This window comes from Dipodomys merriami, unplaced genomic scaffold (assembly GCF_024711535.1).
Source record: "Dipodomys merriami isolate MVZ:Mamm:240054 unplaced genomic scaffold, mDipMer1.0.p SCAF_14, whole genome shotgun sequence".
NCBI lineage: Eukaryota > Metazoa > Chordata > Mammalia > Rodentia > Heteromyidae > Dipodomys > Dipodomys merriami.
The window spans coordinates 19,301,290-19,325,989 of NW_027202715.1; the positions used below are offsets into that span (position 1 = coordinate 19,301,290).

The following is a 24,700-nucleotide window of genomic DNA, read 5'->3' on the forward strand; positions in this document are numbered from 1 at the left end:
ACTTGGGATAAGAGTAAACCCTGCTAACTATGGCTGCTTTAGGAGGGGACAGTTTATGCCTGGGAGAGCCTGGTACCCACCCTGGATGTGGAAGAGGCTTAGAAAATAAAATGAAGTCTTCCACATGTGTAGGTCTCACTCTACCAGTGTATCCTTAGGCAAAGGATTGAGGAGCAGCCCACTGATTCTCCTTCATTGGGTGACTCTCTCTGTGGAGACTGTCCTGGAGGACTAAGGATAGTTACAACAACTTAGGCATGAGGCTCTTGTTCCCTTCATCTCTTCTTCTTTTCCTCCTCCTCCTCCTCCTCCTCCTCCTCCTCCTCCTCCTCCTCCTCCTCCTCCTCCTCCTCCTCCTCCTCCTCCTCTTCCTCCAACTTCTCCTCCTCCCCCTGTTTGATACTAGAATCCTCAGCCTGCAGGAGCCCATGTGCATAGCCCACAGCAGTGTGTGTTTCTTACCAACATGGCTGTCAGACACAGCCCACCAGGACACAAGCAGTGATGCACTTAGAGATAAGCTCCTGTCCGGTTTTGTGACCCACACCAGGCTGACAATACTCATCAATCCTCTTGAAAGAGAGCCAAGCTCGTAATGTTTTAAACACACTTTGCATCTTGCAACATATTTAAAGTAGATCCATGTCATAAATTTGGATCAAATAGGTACCACATGGGCCCACAACAATACTTGCAGTGTCTTGGCAGGAGGCTGGTCCCAAGCAGGCAGGGAGCAGGGGTGGGGGGGGTGGGGGTGGGGGTGGGCTATATGAGGCTGCTGGCCATACTGGGCTTTGATCTCTAGGAGCTGGTAGAGCAGCCAGCCTGGCTGGCCTTTGAGATGAAGCCAGGCCCAGTCCAGCTGGCAGGGAATTCAGTGGACGGAACTAATCACTAGCAAACTGCACGGACTGAGGAGTTAAATTCTATCCCATGCTGCAAGAGAAGCTCTCTGCACGTGCATCAAGTCTTGGGGACAGCAAATAAAGCCCATCTGGAGGGGCCATCTGCTACGGGGTCCCCTTCACACTCTGACCACAAGGGACAGCCACGTGGCCTCTGGCTCAGCTCAGAATTTCTGCCCATTGGTGGTCACTTCTTGTGAGTGGGGGAAAATTCATCTCAACATCTGTGCCCAAACCCAGTACAAGTTAGTATCTCATCTCTGTGTCTTATTCCAGACAGAGGAGGAGGAGGAGGGAGAGATGGAGGAGGAGAAGAAGGAAGAGGAGAAGGAAGATGGGAAGGAGGGCTGGAGGAGGAGAGAGAGAGAGAGAGGGAAAGTACAGAAGGATAGTCTAAGATGGTACCATGTGACATAACTTCTAATACTAGCCTTGTTCAACAGCTGTCAACCTTGGTGAAGTATTGACCTCTCTGAGCTTCTCATCTGTCCAATGGGGAACTCTGACCACTGGCCACAAATGAGAACAGGAAAGATTGTAAAGGCATGAAGTGCGGCTGCCCTGGTCTTTGAGCATCTAAGTCAAACAATGGCTCCACATCAGAATTGTGAGAAGCTGAAGTTCTGCCTGGGCCTGGGGTCCAAGACACCCACTGCACCCATGGAGCTGGGGCAATGGGACAGCCGCTGGCATTCTACTGCTCACCATCAGTTCCCAGTGGACTAGGAGGCCTCGGGGAGCTGTGAGGGGGTAGGGGTTTCAGCAGAGATTAGGGTGCTGCAGTTGCTAACACCACCTGCGGCCCCGGTGGCTGGTGTAGGAGTGGAGTGGGGGAGCAGAGGAGCCTTCCAGAGACCCAGAGAGGCAGTGCCAGAGGAGCCGGACCTCTCTTTATAGTTGGGATCATAGTTGTGCATCACTATACTCCGCTTGCTGGTTGAGATGAGATCTTGTTAACTTTTGCCCAGTTTAGCCTCAAACTACAATCTCTTCCATCTCTGCCATCTGAATAGCTATGGTATGTCTCCACCCATGATGGGAGCATATAGGTGTGCTCCACCATGCCCAACCTTGCAGCTAGAAGCTTTTCTTAACATGTGTAGTTGCCCCTGGCCACTACTTGAGCACACCTGAGAAGGAATGCCTTCCCTCCCTCCTTCCCTCCCCTCCCCTGTACCCCCTACCTCTCTTCCCTTCCTCCCTCCTTCCTTCTCTCAGGCCCCTGACATTAAGGTCTTCACAATGGAGTTGGGTCATGGGAAAGCAGTGTGCTCCCTTCCAGACTCTTGCCCCCCTCTACCCCCAGAGAAGCTCCCAGCTTCCTGGGCCAGGGAGCTGCTTCCCCTCCCCCCATTCCCCCCAGGCTGAATTGTTCCTGCTACCATCTGCATTTGGGCTGGTGCATCAGGGGCCCAGGCCATCTAGCAACGGGTCACCCTAGCCCTGCGCTGAGGCTGTTCCACCTGTAGGACAACCAACCTCCAGGCTCCTCTGTGGAGCAAGCAGACTTCTGTTTGTTGCAGATCTGACACCCATCAGGATACAGTGCCAGCCAAGGGCTCCGCCATGACCCCTAGGGCCCCTCTTGCTGCCTCTTCATAACCACAAAGAACCCGTGCAGCAGCTAATGGGAAAACCGACCCTGTGCTGCGCCAAGAGGCAGTAAATTTTGTGAGTCTGCCTGAGTGGATGGAGACAACCCCAGGGGCTATAATTTCCACTTCCTGACACAACACAAACTTCTCAGTTTATGCAGAACTAATTAAAGATCTCTCAGGTCTCACCAGTTCACCCATAAAACAATGTAACGATGGCAGCCTCCTGATTGCGGCGTGCAAGGAATGCACTGTTTGTACCAAGTGAGCCTTTTACTCCCCTTCCAGTGCCTTCCCTTGCCGGGGGAGGATGGGTAGGGTCCTCACAGTCCTGGTGCCAGAGGAAGGACACAGGCCTGACTTGAATTCCTGTTCTGCTCCCTTTGAGCTAAGAGGCTTACATATGCCTCACTTTCTTTGTTTTCAAAGCAGAAGCAAGGCAGGGTGGCTTAGGATGAGAGTTAATGCAGGTCATGTTAGGTGATGGAACATGTTTCATGACAGGATCTCAGTAAATAGTGTCTATTATTAAAATTATTAGGCTGTTGCCAGGAGCTGGTGGCTCACACCTATAATCCTAACTACTCTCAGGAGGCTGAGATCTGAGGATAGCCATTTGAAGCCAGCTAGGGCAGAAAAGTCACAATTAACCACACAAAAAAGCCACAAGTGGAGGTATGGCTCGAGTGGTAGGGTGCCAGCCTTGAGCAAAAAAGCTAAGAGACAGTCTCCAGGCCCCGAATTTAAGCCTCAGTACTGACTCACGCACAAAACATTATTATGCTGTTATAATTATTGCAATAGTGCTTCTGGGCTTTTGCTCAAATGGTTTCCCTGTCTAAAATACCACTTCCCCTTCAGAGTTGCTAGTGAAGGGTCACAGTGGTATGTTACAAATGGCAACAAATTATTTTCTCCCTCTGATCAGGCTGTGAAGACCACATCTCTTCCCACTGGTTTATGTGGCAGTTATGACTTGGGGTGTTAGAAAACATGGTACAGACAGATGCTGAGAATGTGCTTTTCCTCTGGAACCTGTCAGTTTTGAAGGCTGCTCTGAATCTGCCCTCTGGAGGATGTAGAGAACAGAGGTCCCCAGCCTCCCCTCCTACCCGACATGTGAATAAGGTCAACTTGCTCCACCCAACCCTTCAAGCTATCATCTGATAAGTGATTGCAGGGAAAGACCCCAGGTGAGGAAGCTGATCCTAGGCCACCAATCCAGAAACATGAGAAATCATTGTCTGGGATAACTTGTTACACAGCATTTAATAGCTGATACATCCACCCAAGTGTTAGGATTGAGCTCTGGTTGTCTTCTTTCTCCCAGCTGACTTCCCTATTCCTCCCACCTGGTGGGGGGGTCCCTCTCTCCATCAATCTCATCCTCACAGGATGCTTTGCACTCGTAGTATTTAACATGATCCACCTCCACCATGGCTATTTGTGCAGGTGTGTGTCATCATCTTGCACGGGAACTGTCTTGAGACCGGACTGAACGAATTCACGCCCCCTTCCCCCGAGCTCCACATGCAGCTCCATCCAGCAGCCTTCACAAATATGGCTTCCACTTACGAGACCCTCAGAGGCCAGTGAGGACCTGACTACCTCAGTCCAGATACAGCCAACCAGGATGGCAAGAGGGGCCCTCCTAGGCCTGAAGTCCAAGTGGACCCCTGACCTGCACAAGGCCCTGTCCCTTTGGTCCCCCTCTTTCTCCAAGTGGAGTCACCAAGCCCTGTTCAGCCAGCCGTGCGGGTGTTATGAATCACGCTAGGTGGTGCGTGTGCAAATGAACCCTGTGTAGGACACAACCCTGAAGGCACAATGTGCGAGGCCCCATTGGAGGTCTCACTAAAGAGGCAGGCTTATCCCCTCCCCTTTCCTTCTTACCTTGCGGCCATGGTAGCCTTGGATCCCTGGGTCTCCCTAGGGGAAGAACAGGAAGGTCATTTAGGTGGTTTTCTAAGATCAAACTTGGTGCTTCTCCCTACACACTGTCCCCCTTCTTCTCTCCACAACTCCAGACCCTCCTGAGCCTTTGACTCCCCCTCCAGTCACCCTTAGGGCCATAGACATTGCTCTGCAGCTGAGCATAGCTGAGGAGGGCTGGGAAGGCTCAGCTTGGTGGGTCCCAGGACACCAGACTGTCTGTCTGGGTTCTACCAACAACTCTCTGTTGAACCTGGTCCAGCCCCCTTTCCTCAGGACTCTCTGCTTGAATGTTTATGAAAAAGGCAGGGCAAAAATCAGTGCATGGTACTGTCTGATTCCCAGAGCCTGGAGCCTCTGGCTTCAAAAGGACAAGTTTCTTGTCACCGGGGACTTTTGGGGCAAGGTTTCACAGGATACTGGATGACCCTGGCAGTCTCAATTTATGGGTGGGACTATGCATTTGCCAGGAAGGGTGCTGGAGTGAGCCTGAATGGGTGAGTCGGGACTAAAGCAGTCTCTAAGGGGTCCAAAGGGGCTTTGGAGATGAGCCATCGTTCAGCTTCAAATGCTTCCTTAGTTAACTTCAGTGCTCCCCTTATTTCCCTCTAGCCTGTAGGAAGCCCACCCTCCGCTCCCCCCCAACCCCCCACCCCCGACTCTGCACCATTAAACATATCAGCAGGTGTTCTTTCTTACCTTCTGTCCAGGAGGCCCAGGTAAGCCCTGTGGGAGCAAGAAGAAGCTGACATTACCTGTGCTAGAATAGCTCCAGAGTATCTGAAGGGATATCTGAAGCCTGGGGAGGGCACGTGGGGACAGTCTCTTTGGAGCCATGTGGGTACCGTGGGCAACAGTGTCGTGCTTGCCCAGTGGAAAGTGGGTCAGCCGCATCGGGCTGACTTGATGAAGTGGTTTGTTAAGGTCTTCACCCACCCGTCCGCCTCCTCAGCCACCCCTCCCTGCTCAATGAGGCCTTGCTTTTGCCCTTGGCACTGCCCACCTATAGAGAGACCCAGTGTCTCCCACCCTCCAGGGCACTGACCACAGCAGCTGGGCAGTGAGGTGGGGTGTGCCCAGGGCCCTGCACAAGCCCTAGGGAAAGGCGAGGGGTGGCTGGCAGACTGTGGCCTTGGGCAGAAGTCTGGGCAGCATATGTGGGTTCGGGAAAGCCATGATGTCTAGGTCCAGCCTGGTTTAGTTGTTTTAGGGAAAAAAATGCTTTCTGGGGTTTTCTTCTTTATAAACAACCTAACAAAGGAAAACCACCTGGCTTGGGTTCCATGAGCTACAGCCCAATATGCTGGGCAGGAGGGAGTGGTCAGCAAAGCAAATTTTGAGTAGTCTTTTGGTTTTCTTGGCTTGATTTGGTTCTAAATTCATTTCCTTTCCGGTTTTCCATTTTCCCATCTCAAGGTGGATGGAAGTGAGACTAATCTCCCTCTCTGGAGTCCTAGTGAGGAATTAAGGAAATAGTTAAAATTAGGTCAGGGGCCAAGCTGAGCAGAGGAAGCATCAGTAATACAGGCTTTCACTGGACAGTGGCTGCCTTCCCAGCCTGGCTGGAGACCCTGGAGGCCAGAGGTATCTGATGCCCAGCCTCAAGATGGACAGCTGGGCAGCTGAAGGGTCCAGGGATAAAACCGAGTGACCTTAATGTGGCCAGACATATCCAGGGCTGTATGTCAGGAATACACTGACCAGCTATTTTATCCAAGAGAAACCAACAATGTGTGTGGTGCCAATGTGTGTTTCCTGGGCCCAGGTAGCCAGAGCACAGCATTTGATACATTACACAAAGGCCCAGCTACCCTGAAATGGACATCATAGGAGGTTCCTGACAGCAAGGAAAGGACCCTCTTTAGGACATGACTTGGAGTGGAAACTGGACTTGCTCAGAAGGGCAGCATCTTGGGAACCTTGCCAGTATGTGCAAGGAAAAAAGAATAAATGAAAGGATTCTCTCTAAAATGTTAATGAGATGAACTAACTGGGAAAACAGACCATTTCAAATTTGTTTCTGGTCTCTGTTCCATTCCTTCCCCCCCAGCAATGTGACATATGATGCTTTTATCATAAGAGACAAAAACATTTTTAATCTCCCCCCCCCGGGGAAAATCATAATTAAAAATCAAGGCCAAGCAGGGCACCTGGGACTTATGCCTGTAATCTTAGCTACTCAGGAGGCTGAGATCTGAGGATCATGGTTTGAAGCCAGCCTGGGCAAGAAAGTCTGTAAGACTCTCTTATCTCCAACAGCCAAAAGCTGGAAGTGGAGGTGTGGCTCAAGTGGTGGTGGGCCAGCTAGCTAAGGGAGAACTCCCTGGGCCTACATTCAAGCCCACTACCAGCACAAAACCAAAACCAAAACAAAATACCCACAAAAATCCAAAAGCTCACCCCTATCTGTCCCTTCGTTAGCCTACAGCAGTTGTCTTCTTGGTAGGGAGGACTGGCTTCTCTCTCAGAAGTCCAGCCACTTGCTGGAGTGTGCCTCTTGCCTGCTTCTTCCTGGTACTAATAGGATTCAGACAGAGCTTGAGGATGAATGAGGTAGTGGCCCCTGCTGACTGGAGGTGGAGAGGAGGGGAGAGGCCTTGCCCATCATCAGCTCTATTCAGGGCCTAGTTTGGCTGGGAAACCAGCACACACCTGGAAAGGCAGGTTCGTCAACTGGTGTGTGCCCCTTGTGCTTTTTCTGAACCCCTCCTCTGACTTGGGCTTGACTAAGCTCGGGGTATCAGGGAAAGCTGGCACAGATCCCTGGAGATTTTCTCTCCAAACTCCTCTCTGTGGTGGCTGAGAAAGGGACCACTTCATAGTGCTGTCCTGGGAGCAGGGTAGACACGGCCCCATAGGCATGCTCACAGAGCTGCAGGGTGACAGGTGTGACCCATCCCCAAATGACTCTGGTGTCTAGGCCATCCTTGCCCCAAGCCCAAGGTTTAGCAAGGCATTTTTCTTATTTGATGGGAACCCAGGTCCCTGTGGTGTGTCTGTGGTTTGGAGAATTCTCTGGCAAATCATGAGTGAGAGGAAGAGATACTTACAGGTGGCCCCATGGGTCCCGGCAGTCCTGGGTGCCCCAGAGGTCCACTTGGTCCAGGGGGGCCTGGGGGCCCTGGTGGTCCTTGGACACCAGCCTGACCCTGCTCACCCTGAGTTGTTAGAGACAGGCATTAGAGAGAAAATCCCCAAGTCTGTAGACCACTCCCCCCCACCCCCGAGTGCCATGCACTTTGTGTGGGAAGGTGGGTGGATGGTGGCATGATGTGATGCTGCTGTGGCAGAGTGACCGCATGCAGGGGCTGGTGGCAGTGAGAAGAGGGCCAAGGCATCAGCTCCCCAAGCAATGGGACTTCCTGAGAGGACTTGCTTCAGAGAGCAGTCATGGCCCAGGGCAGAGGACCACAGTGGAGACAGAGACAGAGTCAGTGTGCCCCTCCCTTCCCCCCCACCCCAGCCCCAGGCCTGTTTCCAGTCCAGGAAGATGGCCAGAGACCAGCCCAGTTGTCTGAGGTAGGGCCTGCCTCTGTCACCTTCTCAGCTGGGCAAGTCATACTGTCTAAGGCCTGGCTTCTCAGTTCCTTGTTTCCTGTCTCAACTTTTTTTTTCTGCTGTTTTTGAGTGTCTAGTCTCAAGGGTCAAATGAGATTCCTAGGTCGGAGGCCACGGAATTTTGTTTGGCTCACTGTTGAGTTCGGCAGGGCTTGCTGCCCAACTGTGCGCACTTTGTAAATGACCTCCAACACCATCTGCTAAGCACATCACGTCTTGCATCCACTTTCCTCTTTCAAGTACTCTTAGACCATCTCACAGAGCCTGTAAAATCAATATTGGTTTTTTGATAGGAAGTGGACAAGACTTTCTATGTCTCATGATGACCGATAGCATGAAACCCTTACTCTACAGGAAGCAAATTCTTTTCCTTTCTTTTTTTCTCTCTTTTCTTCCTTCTTTCTCTCTCTCCCTTCCTTTCTTCCCTTTCTCTTTCTCTTTCTTTCCTTTTTTCCTTCTTTCTTCGTGTACTTCTGTGTGTGTATGTGAATACTAGGCCTCAAACTCAGTACTTAGACACTGTCCCTGAGCTTTTGTGTTCAAGGCTCGCACTCTATCATTTGAGCCACAGCCTCACTTTGGGCTTTTTGTGGGTTAATCAAAGATAAGAGTCTTATGGGCTTTCCTGCCCAAGCTGGCTTCAAGCCTCAGTTCTCAGATCTCAGCCTCCTGAGTAGCTAGGATTACAGGCATGAGCCATGGGGGTGCATCTTGGGCTTGCTTTTAAATAATAATTTTCCCTAGGGGCCAAATTCTTTTCTTTCTGCTTTGGAAACTAGGTCAGGGCAGCATGGAAACTCCCTGGCTTCCTCACTAGCTCCCTCTCCATGTCTTCCTCCAGCATGGCGGCTGATGGGCGGATCGCACAAGATAATCACCATAGTGTCCGCACAAAGGGCTGGAACCCAGTGAAGGCTCAGTGGACAGATAACACAGCGAGGGCCATGTGGCAGCTGTGTGTCAGGTGGCTGTGCGTGTCAGGCTGTGGCTGCTCTGGGAGTGGCGTCAGCTCGCGTCCGTGGGGTCTGGCACAGGAAGGGGTGTGTGGCAGCAGGGTGGCTTTGCTGCTACTCTGGGCTGCCAACCAGCCTCCTGGGAAGCTATTCTGCTGGGCGAGCTCACAGGGGCTCTCGAGGATTTAGCTGGGGTAATGAGATATGCAGCGGTAGGCTTGGGTGGCAGGGGCATCACGTGTCTTTCTGTATTTTTAGCCTTGTTCAATCAGGTGACTGAATATCCAAACCTCTGGGCTCCTGACTCCTGAGACAGGCTTGTCAGAGAGCAGCTCGGAGCCCGGCCACTCCCAGCTCCCTGGGCTTCGGGGGCTCCTCTGCACAGTATAAGGGAAGTGAGGGGCAAGGTGGACAACCTGGTTTGGGATCCAACTGTGGCCTCTTAGAGAGCAGGGGTAAGATTGTTTTGTTTTTCATAATCTGCTCTAAGCCAGCCTCCTGGGGTTAGGAAGGCAGGAAGAAGGAAGCAGTTGCTTGAGATGATTACACGTGTTGGTTGTAGACTATGTCTCTCTGTAATTGCCCGTGGTCCTCAAACTCAAGTCGGAAGTGATGGATCCTAGGCAGTCTGTACTTGTTTCTTTTCTTCTTGAAGTGTATGGATTGGACCCAGGGCCTCATGTATGTTAGGCAAGGATCCTACCACCTAGCTACATCCCCAGCAGCAGCCTGCGTGTATAAGCCTAAAGGATGTAGATTCTACGGAAACAACCAGAGTTCTAAGTCCTGGCTTCCAGTTCCACTTTTTCCTCTTGCTCTTTGTGTGACTTAGAGCAAATCGCTTCTCTGAGCCTTGATTTCCCTGTCTCCAAATACAGATAGTAGTGTCATGATGGCCACCACTTAAACCGTACCAGGAATGATTTCAAGGGCTCTGCCTCTCCAACCACCCTACGGTGTAGACACTTATTACCCTTATTTTACAGAGGGAAAAGCTGAGGCACAGAGAGGTCAAGTCATTTGCTTAAAAATCACATAGCTGTTAACAGAAAGAAAAGTTGGCTACAAATCCCTGCTCTGTAATGAATGAGCCATGTGATCTTGGGCAACTTCCTTAACTTCCCTGAGCCTTGAGTCTTTCGTCTGTGAAATAAGGATCATCATGCTTAATTCACAAAACCACTGAGAGAATGAACTGAAAACCAGGCTTGTGAAACAGATGACATGAGAGCTAGTTATGGTGTCAGCTGGTGCTGGGGGCTGTTAGGTGCTATGGTGTGGTGGAAGTTGTGGACCTCCTGGGGCCTGTCTCTGCCTGTCTATGGTGTCTGTGGTCTCTGTTTGTCTAATTTAATTTAAGTCGATTAGGAGAGAGTTCTGGCATCAGAGACAGCCCCAGTTAGCTACCCATGGTCTGGCAAAACAAGATGTCTACCTGGAAGGTCCTCCTTTTAATGACTGGGGGAGGAGCCAGACGCACTGAATTGAGAAGAGGCAGCAGCTGAAGAGGAAGATGGGTTCGAAGGCCAGAGGGCAAAGGTGAGAGGTCGCAGCATTCAGAACGATGTATGTGGAAAATCATCAGGAAAGTCAAGCAGCCGGGACGGTGGGGAAGAGAGGGAAGAGAGGAAGAGGAGAGAAAAGAGATTAGGGAGTCTGGGGCAGGGAGACAGGTGTGGACAGGACCCCTCCAGTGGCTTGTGGGGTGCAATGCTTAGCTTGCTCTTGGGTGGTGCAGCAGTCCTTCAGTCTGCAGCCTGCCTCAGTTTCCAGCTTGGAGCTGAGGGGTCCTGCTTGGCCAGGTCTGCCTCTGTGGCCATGCTGGGCTGTGGAGGCATCCTGACGTGCAGCCTCACATTGCACTGCTGGCCCGGCTCTGGCTCAGGAGCCACAGGACCAGCTAAATTGGTACTTGGAACCAGGCTGGTGTGCGGTCCCCAACTGGGTTCTTTTTTGGTAAGATGAGAAAGGCTGATGTCAGTGAATCTGAGCATGATGGTCAAGGCTTGGCTCCCAGGCCAAGCTGGCCAAGGGTGTGGTGCCCACTAAATGCAGCTGAGGTCTTACTCTGGGCCTGGCACACGTGAAAACTAGAGGCTGGGGTAGGGGGAAGATGGCTCCAGAATGGGCAACCACTTTTTGGAGGGAACAGAAAATCTACAATCACATTATCCAATGTGATTTCTATTTCTGGAAATTCGTGTTGCTTTCCACTCCCTAAGAAAGCTAAAGTGATCTTTGCTGGGGGTGGGGGGAGAGTGGTCCCTATGGAAAATGAAGGTGGCATAGAATCAACTTGTTTTCAATGGCACTTGAGCTCATGTGAGGTACCTGGGAGGAGCATTAAGAGCCAGCAGCCCCCTGGGCTGTGAATATGCCCTGTTGTAGAGTTGGCACAATTGTCACCCTTCTAGATCACCCTTGTTAACTGTGTGGGCAGGTGCCCTACACAGAACCCCACCCTCCCGAGCCGAGGCCTGGGGATGTGCAATGTGAGGCTCCACGTCCAGGAAGCTTCTAGGCAGAGAGGGCCAGAGACCTTCTAGAACCTACGAACCTTCAGGGTAATTATCTGGTTGGAGCGCAGAGCTGCTAGTGTGCCGCTCAGGGACTCCTGGTTTGGGGGAGGGAGGATGAAGGTGACAGAGACACAGTAACAGGGCAACTGAGGGAGAGAGCCAACAAACCCCTGTGCCAGGGGGCCCCATCCCACCCCCTCCCTCTCCCCCTTCTCTCCCACTGGACAAGAGGAAGAACCAGCATGGCTCTCTGAGAACCTGCCATCCCTGCCATGTCTGCAGACCCCTTGACTTGGAAAGCTGCAGGCTTCTAGATGAACCCCCTGCCATCTTATCCTTTTCTAAATAAACTGTCTTGCTCAATATCCAGGTCCTCAATCTACTTCATACACTGCTTCAGTGCTAGGACTGTACTTCCAGAACCTTCTATCACTGCCCCTTTCCCTGTTCTTGTGTTGGGCTGAGTGGCAAAGCCTACCTCATCCAGGGCCCGATGACATACTTTCAAAACATCTGTGGTTGTGTTGCCCCTGTGTTGCTGGGGGCTCTGTCTTTAGGGTAATCTAACAATTCTATGAGCCCATCTTTCCATAGAAACTACAGCTGACCTTCTATTGTATCAGGATCAGGGACACCAGGGCCCTGCCTCCCTCACTACCCCATGGTCCAGCTCTGTCTGTATGCCCAACCCAGAACCAGCCCAGCTGGATCTGAAACCTATCCTTGATTCTCACACGCCAGGCCCACTGTGGCCTCCTCTTGGCCTAGGACCTCAGAGATCAGAGACTGTCAGGTAAGTCGGGTTCTACCCCTAAATCGCTGTTCCCAGGATGTGCCTGGCAGCCCAAGAAGCCAGGGAAGTCACACGTGTTCCTGGAGGCACAATGGCCATGGCTGAGGAGATGGTGGCTAAGATGTCTGTCTTTGCTTGCTGCCCTGTCCTGAGTACAGAAGGGCTGGAATACAGGGCATTTTCTGGAGAAAGTACACATAAGAACATTTCCCCTGTCCTGAGCAGGAGCCCCATGGTCAGAAATCTCCTGGATGCCATATTTGGGGAGTGAAGCAAGGGAAAGGAAAGGTGAAGTGGGAATGGGGGAGGCATCATCTCGGCCTGGAAGCCCCCAAATGCTTGTAGCAGCCTGAGCTCTAAACAAGAACTCCCCCCACCCATGGGTACATCTGCCCCCCCCTTCCTTGAGGCTGGGGTCATTTGAGCAGTAATGGACTCTAAAGATCTCTTTTATCTATCTATCCAGGACAGGTGGGGACACACACACACACACACACACACACACACACACACACACACACACACACACACACACACACACACACACACACACACACACACACACACACACACACACACACACACGCCCTGTAGCCAATAGAAAGTATAAGGCGCATTCATCCCAAACAGTCAACCCAGTCATCAGAGGGACAAGGCCATGGAGGCTGTCTCCTGAGAAGATACACAGAGCCACCAGCACCTGGTACTGATAGTTAGCTGCCCCCACCTCTTCTGCTGCTGAGCACAGGGGGCTGCAGGATCTGGTTCCCTGCCTCTGTTAGGTACAGAGACCCTAGGAGATGAGGCTGAGGGTGGGGCGGGGGCTCAGGTGAGATCAAAGGGCCCCTCTCAGTTTGTAGAGTCTCTTACCCGATGAGGATACTCGCCACACTGACCCTGGGGAGAGGAGGAAAGGAGAGGGGTGTCAGGCACTTGTTGGGGGAACCTGTCCTGATGAGTACCTCTAGGAATGCTGGACACACCATTCATCTCCTCACCCGCCAGCCCTGCCACTAGTCTAGATCTGAGCCCTCCGAGGCAGAAAATCTAATTTTCTCCTTTATCTCCAGTGCTTATGGGGGAAGAAACCCCCAGGGCTTGCTTGGAAGTAGCTATAAGAGACGACAGGGCAGAATTCTGGAGTTATACTCCAGGCCTGGTTGGGATTACTCCTCTGGACAGGCATCCAATGGTCCTGGAAAAGAGCCTGAATAGGGACAGCAGGACCCCAGGGACATCTGCTCTGAGCCAAGGGTCCTAGCCCACAGTATCACTACCCAGGTGTAGCCCTTCTTGTATTGTCAACAGGACAGTGAATATGGAGGCCAGGACAGTGTTTACAAATTGATATCTCAAAATGCTAGAAGCTCAGGGGTCAGGGAACAGAGTGTGCTGGCAGGTGGGAGGGGTTGAGGAAGACGCTGGTTGGCCTCAGGAAAAGAATGTCACCCAGGGCAGCTTCCCTGTGTCTCTTACATCCTGTTTCGGTTTAGGAAAAAAAAAATCAGGTTTGAGAGTGGCTACTCTGCCCCGTGGTCCTTAGAAAGGCTGTGCCTGCCAAGGAAACACATTCTGGGAAACACATTGTACTCACCTTTTCTCCTTTCTGTCCTTGAGGGCCCTAACAAAGAGACAGAAATGAGAGTTAGCGATCAAGACTCATACAAGATGACCCCAACTCCCTGCCACCCCACCGTTAGGGAAGATGAAAAGTGGGTACCAACCGGCAGTCCTCGGGGTCCCGCCAGGCCCTGGGGGAGAAACACACAAGTCAGTGTGTGGACCGAGGATGGGCAGATCAGAGACGCAGCTCTGAGTGGGGCTGGAACTGGTGCTGAGCTTCCAGGGGCTTCTCAAAATGTCCTGAACTCCAGAAGATGAGAATGGGCCAGGTCTCTCTGTGTCCAACACGTGCAAGGTGGTATGGACTTGCCCATCTAGCCTCAGCTGCTTCACCTTCAATGGGCATGACCAGCTGTGCCATGACCCCATCCCACCCCCATGTCCCTCAAAATTCTCTTGTTCAAATGGTTTCCCTGAGGCTTGGGAGGGTAGAAGTGAGGCCCTGGCAGTGTCCTGAGATTCACAAGGCACAGGAGTCCACTACCACCTGACATCCAGATGTAGCCTCCTACACAGAGGGCCAGGGACATGACAGGGGCTAGAGGAATGAATGAAGGCTGGCATCTGCAGGACAGGGTACATGACAGGACAGATGCATGCTTCTCATAGGCTGCCAGCGACTGCATTGATAATTTTGTATGGCCCATGAATGATGTTTTATGATGATGTCCAAATGGCCTTGGCAGAAAAGATGTTCCTCACTCCTGCAAGAGGGTTCCTTGCCTTCAAGACAAAGGGCACACACAGTGGATGTCGGCTTTGGTATGTGACCTATGTGCTTAGCCACTCTGTACCTCAGTTTCCCCTCTCATCAAGCTGTTCTGAGGACTATGGAGCAGAGCATAGGGGATGACCATAATTCCACCCAGGGTGCCATAGACAACTTTATGGTAGGGTCAAGCTGCATCTGCCAGGGAGGAGAAGAATGTGGGGAAGGGGGTGAAAGGGACAAGCACCTGAAATTTCTAATAACCAAACCCCTTTTCCCTATCTAATAATGGGAGTGCATTACAGCCTTGATCTCTGTTATTTTTACCCATGTGCAAAGGAAGAGAGGAATTTTAAGAGTGGATCTGGATCCTATTTGGAATGCTTCCTTGCTGGGGAACTTCAGACAAGTTACTTTGATGCTCTGATCCTCAATTTCTACATCAGTCAAAGGGAGTCTTAGAAAGACCTGCAGCAGAGGTCACCCAATGCATCCCTGTGGTTAAGTGATGCATGACTGTTCTGTGGATGTTACAGATCTATGAATGGATTTCCACAGGCCAGGCATAGGCCCTAAGGAGGCTGGGTTGCTAAAGGCCATGTCAGGGCTGGCCAGAGGAAGAGGGTAAGGCTAAGGGCAAAGGGATAGCCATCTCCTAGAGAACATATCCTTTATGAGAGTTTGATGACTGCTTGTGTCCCAGGGCCCAAGAGTGAGACCTGAGTGCTAAGCCAACCAGCCATCGTGCATGACAGCAGTGAGGTGTGCCTCTGTACCTGGCCCTCACGTGTCAGCTCAAGGAGCCCTGCCTGCCTCCCTTCCTGCAGAAGCTGAGGATCCAGACTGGACAGTGACTGTTGTCTCTTTGCTGGGTAGTGACCCTCCCACATTGGGGAAGGTAGAAAAGCAGGGGTCTTACCGGTTCCCCTTTTGGTCCAGGGTGGCCCTGGAAGAAGAGGGTGAATTTCAGGTCCATTGTTTGCTATACGGAAGCTCCCACCTGCCCCCTGCCCCTGCCATACTGTCATCCTTCCTTATTGCTCCCTTTTCCATCCTGTTCCTAACCAGCCGGATGACCAGGGAAGGTTATTCTCTTCCTACCCTTTCCTGGGCCTAACCACCAGCTTCCTGCCCATCACAGGAAAGCTGAGATAGGGGTGGTCTCCCTGGCTAGTCCTCACCCCATTCACACCCCCCATGATGGCTTCAAGGGTATGTCTAGTCTGAGATGATGAGATAAGGCCCCCAAGACCCCCATGTAGCTTACTGGCCTACAGAGCAGGTGGCCAGGTCTCAACTAAGTGGACAGAGCTTCTCCAGGGAAAGGTCAATGTGAAGAAGGGGGAGGGTCATTATGTCTTAGACTTGTGGGATTCTGGAGGGTCACCACTTCCATGGGGTAGGGCCTTCTCCCCCTCCCCCCACCAAGATTTTATGTCAGAGTTAAATGAACTGAGGGAGGACCTGGGTGAGGGGTCACAGGAAATGAGTCTCCATGTGGAACTGAGTTCAGGCAGGGCCTCAGTAATGGGGAAGCAGGGGATACAGGATGCTCCTTGGTGGTGCTGGAGACCAGGGCTGGGGTATGATGACAGGTGAGCTCTTTTTCAGATCAGCTGGCTGAGCTCTACCCCTGCTCGCCCCACTGCTTGCCTGCTTCACCCCTGCTCTGGATCCCCAAAGTAGGGATGGCTTTTGCCCCAGACCCTGGGCACTTAAGATTTATGTCTTGGAGATTGGGATGGCTCCTTCAAATGATCCCTCCTTCCATCTCTATGAGTGACACCTTTTTTCCCCCCTGTCGAAAGCATCTTCCAAAGAGTCAGAGTCTTGCCCAAGAACCAAGAGAGCCAGGGTTAGTGAGCTGGGGGGCAGGCAGGGCGGGGGCAGGAGGAGCAAGCTGCAAGAGTCCACTTACCGGTTTGCCATCCAGGCCAATGGGACCCTGCAAACAGAAAGGCAGCTGAAAAGCTGGGCACTGCAGGCCTCCTGACCCAAAGGAGGCCCCTCCAGGGGTTAGCAGCACAGAGTCAGATGCCACCATATTAGAGCTGGGGTCATTGACTGACCTCTTAGTTGTCAGTTGATGGTGGGTGAGCCTAGGCCTCAAGTTACTGTTCTAAGATAGAGATACAAATACTAGAACGTTCCTTGAAAGGTTCTCATGGGGAAGGAACAAATGCTGCCGGCCAAGTGACCAGTGCAGAACAGAATCCCATAGATGGCACTGTCACTGCCCCAAGTGAAGGCTGGGGTCATAGGGCACCCAGATGGTCCCCCAACTGCTACTTTTCTGGTGGGTATCCTGCAGAGCCTGGCCCAGTTTGGTCCCCAGGTCAACTTCTGCCCACATTTTGGTTTCCTGGTGGCTGTGTTGGCCTGTGATGCTGCTCAGCAAGCTCCTATCCCATACCCTGTTTGGGTATGTCCTCCGTCCCTTCTTTCCCAGCGGCCCAGTGCTGAGATACTATCTTGGGCTGAGGTTGGCAGTAGGTGTGAGGCAGCCCTTAGTGATTAAAAGGAAAAGAGTGGCACCAGGTTTGACCTCAGTGGATGTAACTTAACCAACCAGGTCCAGCGCCCACCTGGTCACAGAGAACTTCAGCCCTCCCCACTTACCGGAAACCCAGGGAAGCCTCGAGTGCCTGGTTGGCCCTGGAAAAAAAAGAAAAAAAGAAAAAGAACACCAACAGATAGTGAGGATGAGCAAGGATCTCCACCCTTTACTCCTGCATGGTCACACACGTGGTCCCTAGTTGCTGTGGCTGCTCTTAGCTTGGTTTGTAAATAGATGGTAGGCCAATGGATAGCCAGGTCAGCAAGGACTCAGCACACAGTACTTGCAATGCACTGGAGTTCTGGACCAAGAGCCAACATGTCCTATTCATTTGCAGGGTTTGCTCATGGACACTGATCTAAGGTGGTTTGGATCTCAGCTTATAGGACACTTGTCCCTCTGAATGTAAGCTTTCAGGTTGGAATAGGTCAGCCTGCTTAAGCCCCTCACCCTGGCCTACAGGCTTCTCCCAGCAGGGAATTCCCTAGGATCTGTGGGGTTCCATTTCCATGGAGATGCAGTGGGATGCAGAGAGATACTCACACTAGGTCTAGAAAAGGGTTCACTGGTCAAAACCCAGTGGTTTAGGTCAAGATAAATTGAAATAAAGGGCTGAGAAGGCCAGAGAAGGAGAAGGCTGACCAGAAGGGTCAAGAGTCACAGAGAACTGGGAAATGTGAGCCATGTTTCTTCTTGTTTCCAAGAAAAGAGCAGAAGTTCCTTTCTGTGTCATTTAAGGCCACCCTCCAGGACACCCCAAGGTGGGCTTTCTCTCTATCTCCCTCATCTACTTGCTGTCAGCTTAGATGGGCATTGTTTCTTTCCTAAGGATGGGCTGTTGAGTGTGGTGGGCTGAGTTCTAACCCTGCCTCCACCAACAAGGCTGTGGGACTAAGTTGCCTAACCCCTGAGCCTCAGTTTCCTCATCTGCGGAAAGCAGATAACCTCATCGAGTTACTAAGCTACCTTCAGTGGTACTTGTAAAGCCTACCAAATGGTAGCTGTCCTCACTGGATATTTGTTGAATTGAGCTGAAGACAGGCACCAGAATAAACCAAGGTGACCTCTGAACTCCATAGGCCTTGGGATGGATGCTTGTCCTGTCAAACAACAGATCCAGTCAGATCTGCTGTGATCTTAAATACCTCCAGGCTGTCTGGAACCTCCCTGTGGCACGAATAGGAGCATCCAGGGTCCCCCCGCAGCCCAAGGACCCTGCCACGTTGGCTGGCTAACTGCAAGAGCAGGCTGAAGTCTGCTATAGTGGGTGTTTTCTCCTCTCAAGAATTGATCATATAAAATAATTATCGAAATGAACTCCAGGAAAGGGAAACAAGAGGTATTTTCTTTGTTGTTGTTTTCTTTTCTTTTTGTCTTGTTTGTTTATCTGTCTTAGGGAGGGTAAGAGTGGCACAGAAATGGAGGGACAGAAGGTGAACAAATGCAGCAGTGGTATTCACTAGACACTGCTGAAAATGAACTATACCACCTGGGGGTAGGGATGTGAGGAGGAAACTGGGAGAGAGCAAGGGAAGAAATGTACAAGCCAGGCACTGGTGGCTCATGCCTGTAATCCTAGCTACTCAGAGGCTGAGGTCCAAGGACTGTGGTTCAAAGCCAGCCCAGGCAAGGACAGTCTGTGAGACTCTTATCTCCAATTAACCACCAGAAAACCAGAAGTGCCGCTGTGACTCAAGTGGTAGATTGCTCGCCTTGAGCCGAAGAGCTCAGGGACAGCACCCAGACCTAGAGTTCAAGCCTCACAACCAACAACAACAAAAAAGTTCTCTTTATCTGACTTATGTAACTGTTACCCTTCTGTGCATCATCTTTATAATAACATGCATGAACAAATGTGCATGAGCAAATAATTGTTTTAAAAGATACATGAAAAAATAAAAAAGAAAAAAAAGAATAGCCTGAAGGAGAAACCCTAGAAACCTAGCAATGTAATCTCTAAAATCTTGCAGTATAAACTTGCTACTCTGAAGGCAGAGAAACTTGGAGAAAGGTCAGGAGAGGAGAGTGCCAAGAAACATCTTCAAGACCCACTTGGGCTAATGTTTACGTGGGAGGGGTAATCACATGGTTTGCTAATTACAGAGCCTATCCTGGTAGCAGGGTGCATCTGTTCAACCCAGGGCCAAGCCCAAGGCTAACCAGGGCTTTTTCAGGGAACTGGGGAGGGATGTGTTGTCATTGACCACATGGAAACTGGGACTCCACTTTCTGCAGAGACGGGGCGTGGGGAAGGCACTTGGGAGACTTTCAACTAGATCTTAACCGACATCTCTTCAATTATATGCTGAGCTTAGATGTTTCTTCCAATGCTACTGGTCCAAGCTGATTAGCCAGCCCTTGTTCTAGGCCAGTCAGCTGCCTGTGTACACTCTCTACTAATATGTAATATCTGTTAGTATACACTGTAGCATATACATACATATGTAGCATATACATACATATACATACATATGCATGTGTGAATGTACATATATATTATACAGGTGTATATATTAGGAGTACACACAGTCATTTATGTTTGAAATGAGGTCTCACTGTGTTGCCCAGGCTGACCTTCAACTGCTAGACTCAAGCAGTTTTCCTAACATATATTTTCTACCCAGTTGTTTTCTTTTTCCTTTTTTTTTTGGTGCTGATCCTAGAGCTTGAACTCAGGGCCTGAGCACTGTCCTTGAGCTCTTTTGCTCTGGAACTCTACCACTCGAATCATAGCTCCACTTACGGCTTTTTACTGGCTAATTTGAGGTAAGAGTCTCATGGACTTTCCTGCCCAGGCTAGCTTTAAACTATGATTTTTAGATCTCAGCCTCCTGAATAGCTAGGATTATAGGAATGAGCCATTGGCACCTGGCTTCTTTGTCCTTTTGATCTGAGTAAAGTTCTTTCCCTAAAGCAATAAGTAATGGTCACATGTGTTCTGAATGATTTCAAGCTGACCTTGACTTTGTCTATAGTATATTTCTTACCAAGTTTTACATTTATACAAATAAATATATTAATGTTTACTTATAGATTTTGGGTTTTATGTCTTCCTTCCTTCCTTCTTTCCTTCGTTCCTTCCTTTCTTCCTTTCCTCCTTCCTTCCTTTCCTCCCTCCTTCCTATCTTTCTTCCCTCCTCTCTCTCTCTCTCTCTCTCTCTCTCTCTCTCTCTCTCTCTCTCTCTCTCTCTCTCTCTCTCTCTCTGTTTCTGGTACCTGATTTTTGAACTCAGGACTTTGTGCTTGCTAGATAGGCATTCTACTGCTGAGCCATGTCTCTGGCTCACTTTTTGGATGAAGTCTCCTTGTGCTTTTCCTGGAGCTAGCCTTGGACCTACGCTTCCCTTGTAGCTGGGACTAGCACCAGCATATATGGCCCTATCTCATACTTCAAAAGGGCCTTCCCAAGTATAGAATAAGAAAATATTCACTCACATGTTATGTTTACTTTTTATGGTTTCATGTTTTACAGTTAAACAAGTTATTCACTAGGAAATTATCTTTTCCACTCCCCTGGGAAATTGTCTTAATGCAACGAATGGAGTAGAGATCCAGCTATTAAAACAATAATAAATTTTTTTTCTCCATGGCTGGTTAGTTGCTCTAGTTCATTTCAAGGCTCTCTGCCTTTCTCTTTACACTGTGAAAAGAAACCTTCCCCATGTACAAACTCTGACTGCACATGGCTTCTCCATTGTAGCCCTTCCATTGTTCTACACACTTGGTGTTTATAATACATTTTGGTACCTCCTAGTAAAACAACTAGTCCCTCCTTCCTATCCCCCTTTCTCTTGTTTTCAGAACTTTCCTGACAGCTTTTTGTTGCTGTTGTTCCAGAAGGAAATCCAATATTTTACTGGATTCCAAAACCTCATAAAAATTCACTGGGATTAAAAGAACATTCCATTGATAGATGCTAGATTCACCTGAAGAATTGCTTCATGGATTAGCACAATGTCCTGTGCCAGAATGAAGGAAGCAAGCTACACATTGATCTGTGCCATCTTCTCTTCCATCCCTTCACTCAAGGGCAGGGTAGAAAGGAAACTTACTTTTTGAAAATGGATCTCTGTGTTACTGCTCCCTCTTCCCCCTATCTGCAGTTTGGGCCAGGTGTGGTGCCGTAGAGAGAAAGTTAGGAAGTCTCCTTGCTTTTCACTTGAAAGTTCCAAAGAGGGGCTGCCATGTATCTGCCCAGGCCCTGCTTCATTAAGTACTGACAACATGGCCATGACTGTCCGGTAAGCAGTGAACTGAACACCTGGCTGGGTGGGAGAGGAGTGAGCCTTTGCATGGCCTTTGCCGGTGCCCGTGGTGTCAATTCTATCACGGCTGACTGTAAGCTGTTAGTTAGTAAGGAGTCACGGAGCGCAGTGGGAAGGTCCAGGTTGCTGCCCCACGGGCTTGGGTGCAACACATTGATGAGTTGTTCCCCTTGAATGTCTGGAGACATCCTGAACTCTAACATGTCTCCCCACTCCTGGCAGTTGGCTTTCCTCCTGCACTTTGCTACTCAAGTTGGAAGCATGGGGCATCCTGAGCTCCTGCTGCTCCCCCTTGCCCTACTTTACCTCCAGTTTGTCATCACTAAATCCATCACCTCCACTTTCAAGTTGTCCAGTGCTCCCCCCAGGTCACTGGCTCTGATTCCCCTCCTATTCATTTCTTTACCTCTAAATGGGCTCCCCGCTGGAGAAGGAGGAGTAGGCCACACATCAATGTCACACAACCCAAGGGCTTCCCACTTTCCCTGCGATAAAGCCCAGACCTGGACATTGTGTCAAGTCAGGCCCTTGCTGATCTCATCAGCTTCAGCCCCACTTTTCCTAAAAAGGGTTTTCCCTATTCTGGAACCCTTCCCAGGCTTCGTTCCCTGGGTGACCTCTGTAAGTCCTCCAGTGCAGTTCAGTATTTCCTGCACCTAGAAGCCATCCCTGCCTGATCCCAGCCTAGTCCCTGGTGGTTCTTAGCAGTGTAATGTCTCTCTCCTCTAGGTGTGGGCCTGGAGGACCAAGCAGGCTGCCTTCAGGTTTCCATTCTCTACCCAGTAGGCTCTAGGTCCCTAACAGAAATACTCAGCAGGTGCATCGACCTGGCATGGAGTAGTTCCTTATGGATGAGGGCAGAACTCTCATATCATTCTGTGGCCTTTGAGTAGTTGGGGAGCTTGGGAGGAGAACAGCCCCTCTGAGATGAGCGCATTGCTTATCCTAGAGGATGACCTGCCCAGATGTGGGGGCTCCAGCTGCCACCTCAGGGTACGGGACTCCCTGAGCAGTTGGCATGCTCAACACTGCCCTCCTGCTTCTTATGTCACTGCAGTGTAAGCTGTCCTCTCCAAGGTGCCTGGATGACTCCCTTCACGTGGACCATTTATCAGCTTCTAAGAGCATGGATACGTGCCCCCAGAGGGCAGCAAGGCTGGTTTTGATCAGCAGTATTTATCTGGGACCTCTCCTGGCTGAACAGGAAGCCACATATTCCCATCATCCGTGGCTGCCCCCTTGAGCTTGTCCACTTCACCTCTGTTCCTAATGACAAGCAGACCCTCTGCCTCCCTGTCCTCTACTCCTGCCAGCCCAGGGCAGCAGGAGGAGTTGAGGGGTGGGCTAAGGGCTCAGCTAGGGTGGCCAAGCCATCTGGTTGATGGTCACACACGCAGGCTGGCACCGGAAGGGCATAGCCTAGTCAATAATCTGGCATCACAAATCTTTTCCTAGCCCCAAGACAGGCGCCCAGTGGGGTTACTGCCTTCTTCTCAAGGTGAAGATCCTTTGTTAGCAATCGAGCTTTGAGCATGGGAGGAGTGTTGGGTAAAAAATGTAGGCTTAGGAAGAGGGTTGACCTGGCCAAAACTGAGCTCAGCACTTAGAAGCTGGGTGACTGTGGGCTTCTGTGAGATTCACAGTTTCTCCTTATGAGATGAACAGGGCCTCTTCCCATTAATGTGAAGGAGAGGGAGGCCTAGTCCATGATTGGTGCCTGAGACATGAATGCACCTACCTATCACCACCTTGTTCAGGAACTTGTGGGCTCAGGGCCTCCCGATCGTGGCTCCCCCAGGACAGAGAAGAGTGAAACCTAGCTAGGCAGCAGCATTTGAGTCCAGGAGCACATGTGACAAGGACATGGCAATTGGGTTAAGCCATGACAGCAGCAGATTCAGAGAGATTCTGGAGCCAGATGGCCTGGCTGGTAATCACTTTCAATGTGGCCACAGTGGAACTGTGTGACTTTGGCAAGTCACTCAACTTCTCTGTACCTTGGTTTTCTTATCAGTAACATGGAAGTAAAAACTGTCTATCAGCCAGGTGCTGCTGGCTCACGCCATTAATCCTAGTTACTCAGAGGCTGAGATTTGAGGATCAGGGTATTGAAGCCACCTAGGGCAGGGAAGTCCATGAGACTCTTATCTCCAATTAATCACACACAAACACACACACACACACACACACACACACACACACACACACACACATATCTGGAAGTGGATCTATGGCTCAAGAGCTGAGCTCTAGCCTTAAGCAAAACAGCTCAGGAACAATGCCTGGGTCTTGAGTTCAAATCCCAGGACTGGCACCAAAACAGCAAACAAACAAACAAAAAACCCAGTATCTATTCCTCTGTGTGTGTGTGTGTGTGTGTGTGTGTGTGTGTGTGTGTTAAGGGAATTAGTGTGTGTGTGTGAGTCAGAGTCAAGGTGTAAGTACCAGTCCTAGGAGTCATTATGTGGTCCAAGTCCAAGAGGAAAATGTGCTGTCAATGCCAAGGGCCTGCACCCCAGGACTGTTCAGCTGCTGCCTGGGCCAGGCCCCTGACCTCTGGCCTTCCCTGGCTCCCGGTAAGTCTCTCCTCCCCTCATCTTCCTATTGTTCCTCTCATCTTTTGAGCATCCCCAACTGCCCCACGTCCTAGCTCACTCCTCAGCCTGGCCTGTCCTTTGGACATATCTTAGCAACTTGACCTCTGACCCTTCTCTCTAGGGTGGTGGAGAGACCCCCACTTCCTTCAGGAGAGCTCTGCAGAAGGTAGGATAATGGACAGGTTGACTTTCATCTGTGTGCTGGAGTAGCCTTGGCTTCCCCCGCCTCCTTCCATGGCAGATCAGGGAAGGTGCAGGAGGATATGGAGCACACAGACTGTTGCCCCAGCCTCTACATGGGGTCCTAGGCCAAGCCCGTCTCCATCTCACCTCTCAGTTTCCTTTTCTGAGAAGCCTGCGCAAGACTATGACCTTGGGTGATTGGATGGAAGCTGTGCGGGTGGCCAGCCTGGGGAAAGCCACCCATGCTTCTTCCTGCAGCTGCAGGGTCCCTCTGGCTCCATTACCCACATCCCCATCCAGGCCTTAAGGGAGACGCTCTGACTTTCCAAGCTCTGTCATTGTGGGACCCAGCACTGACACAGAAAGGAGACCTTGAGGAGTTCGGTCAAGACCCAGAGTGAGTGTTGGGGTTAGTGAACCTGGACTTGGCCATTTGCTCCCTGGTTTCCAGAAATAAAGGCTTGTTCCCAGGAAAGCTGGAGCCCCCCCCCCTCCGCCCCCACCAGGGAGA

The 24,700-nt window shown here is 50.8% G+C and overlaps 1 protein-coding gene across 1 annotated transcript in view; it reads right to left on the minus strand.

The window, feature by feature from the left end:
• Col13a1 (collagen type XIII alpha 1 chain) overlaps positions 1-24,700 on the minus strand; it is a 77,561-nt gene that overhangs the window by 44,541 nt on the left and 8,320 nt on the right. The window contains exons 5-14 of the mRNA XM_070020934.1: positions 17,207-17,242; positions 16,506-16,532; positions 15,507-15,533; positions 13,980-14,006; positions 13,850-13,876; positions 13,126-13,152; positions 10,379-10,444; positions 7,483-7,590; positions 5,132-5,158; positions 4,394-4,429 (exon numbers count right to left, since the gene is read on the minus strand). Coding sequence (XP_069877035.1) covers positions 4,394-4,429; positions 5,132-5,158; positions 7,483-7,590; positions 10,379-10,444; positions 13,126-13,152; positions 13,850-13,876; positions 13,980-14,006; positions 15,507-15,533; positions 16,506-16,532; positions 17,207-17,242 — 408 coding nt within the window. The remainder of the gene's footprint in view (positions 1-4,393; positions 4,430-5,131; positions 5,159-7,482; positions 7,591-10,378; positions 10,445-13,125; positions 13,153-13,849; positions 13,877-13,979; positions 14,007-15,506; positions 15,534-16,505; positions 16,533-17,206; positions 17,243-24,700) is intronic.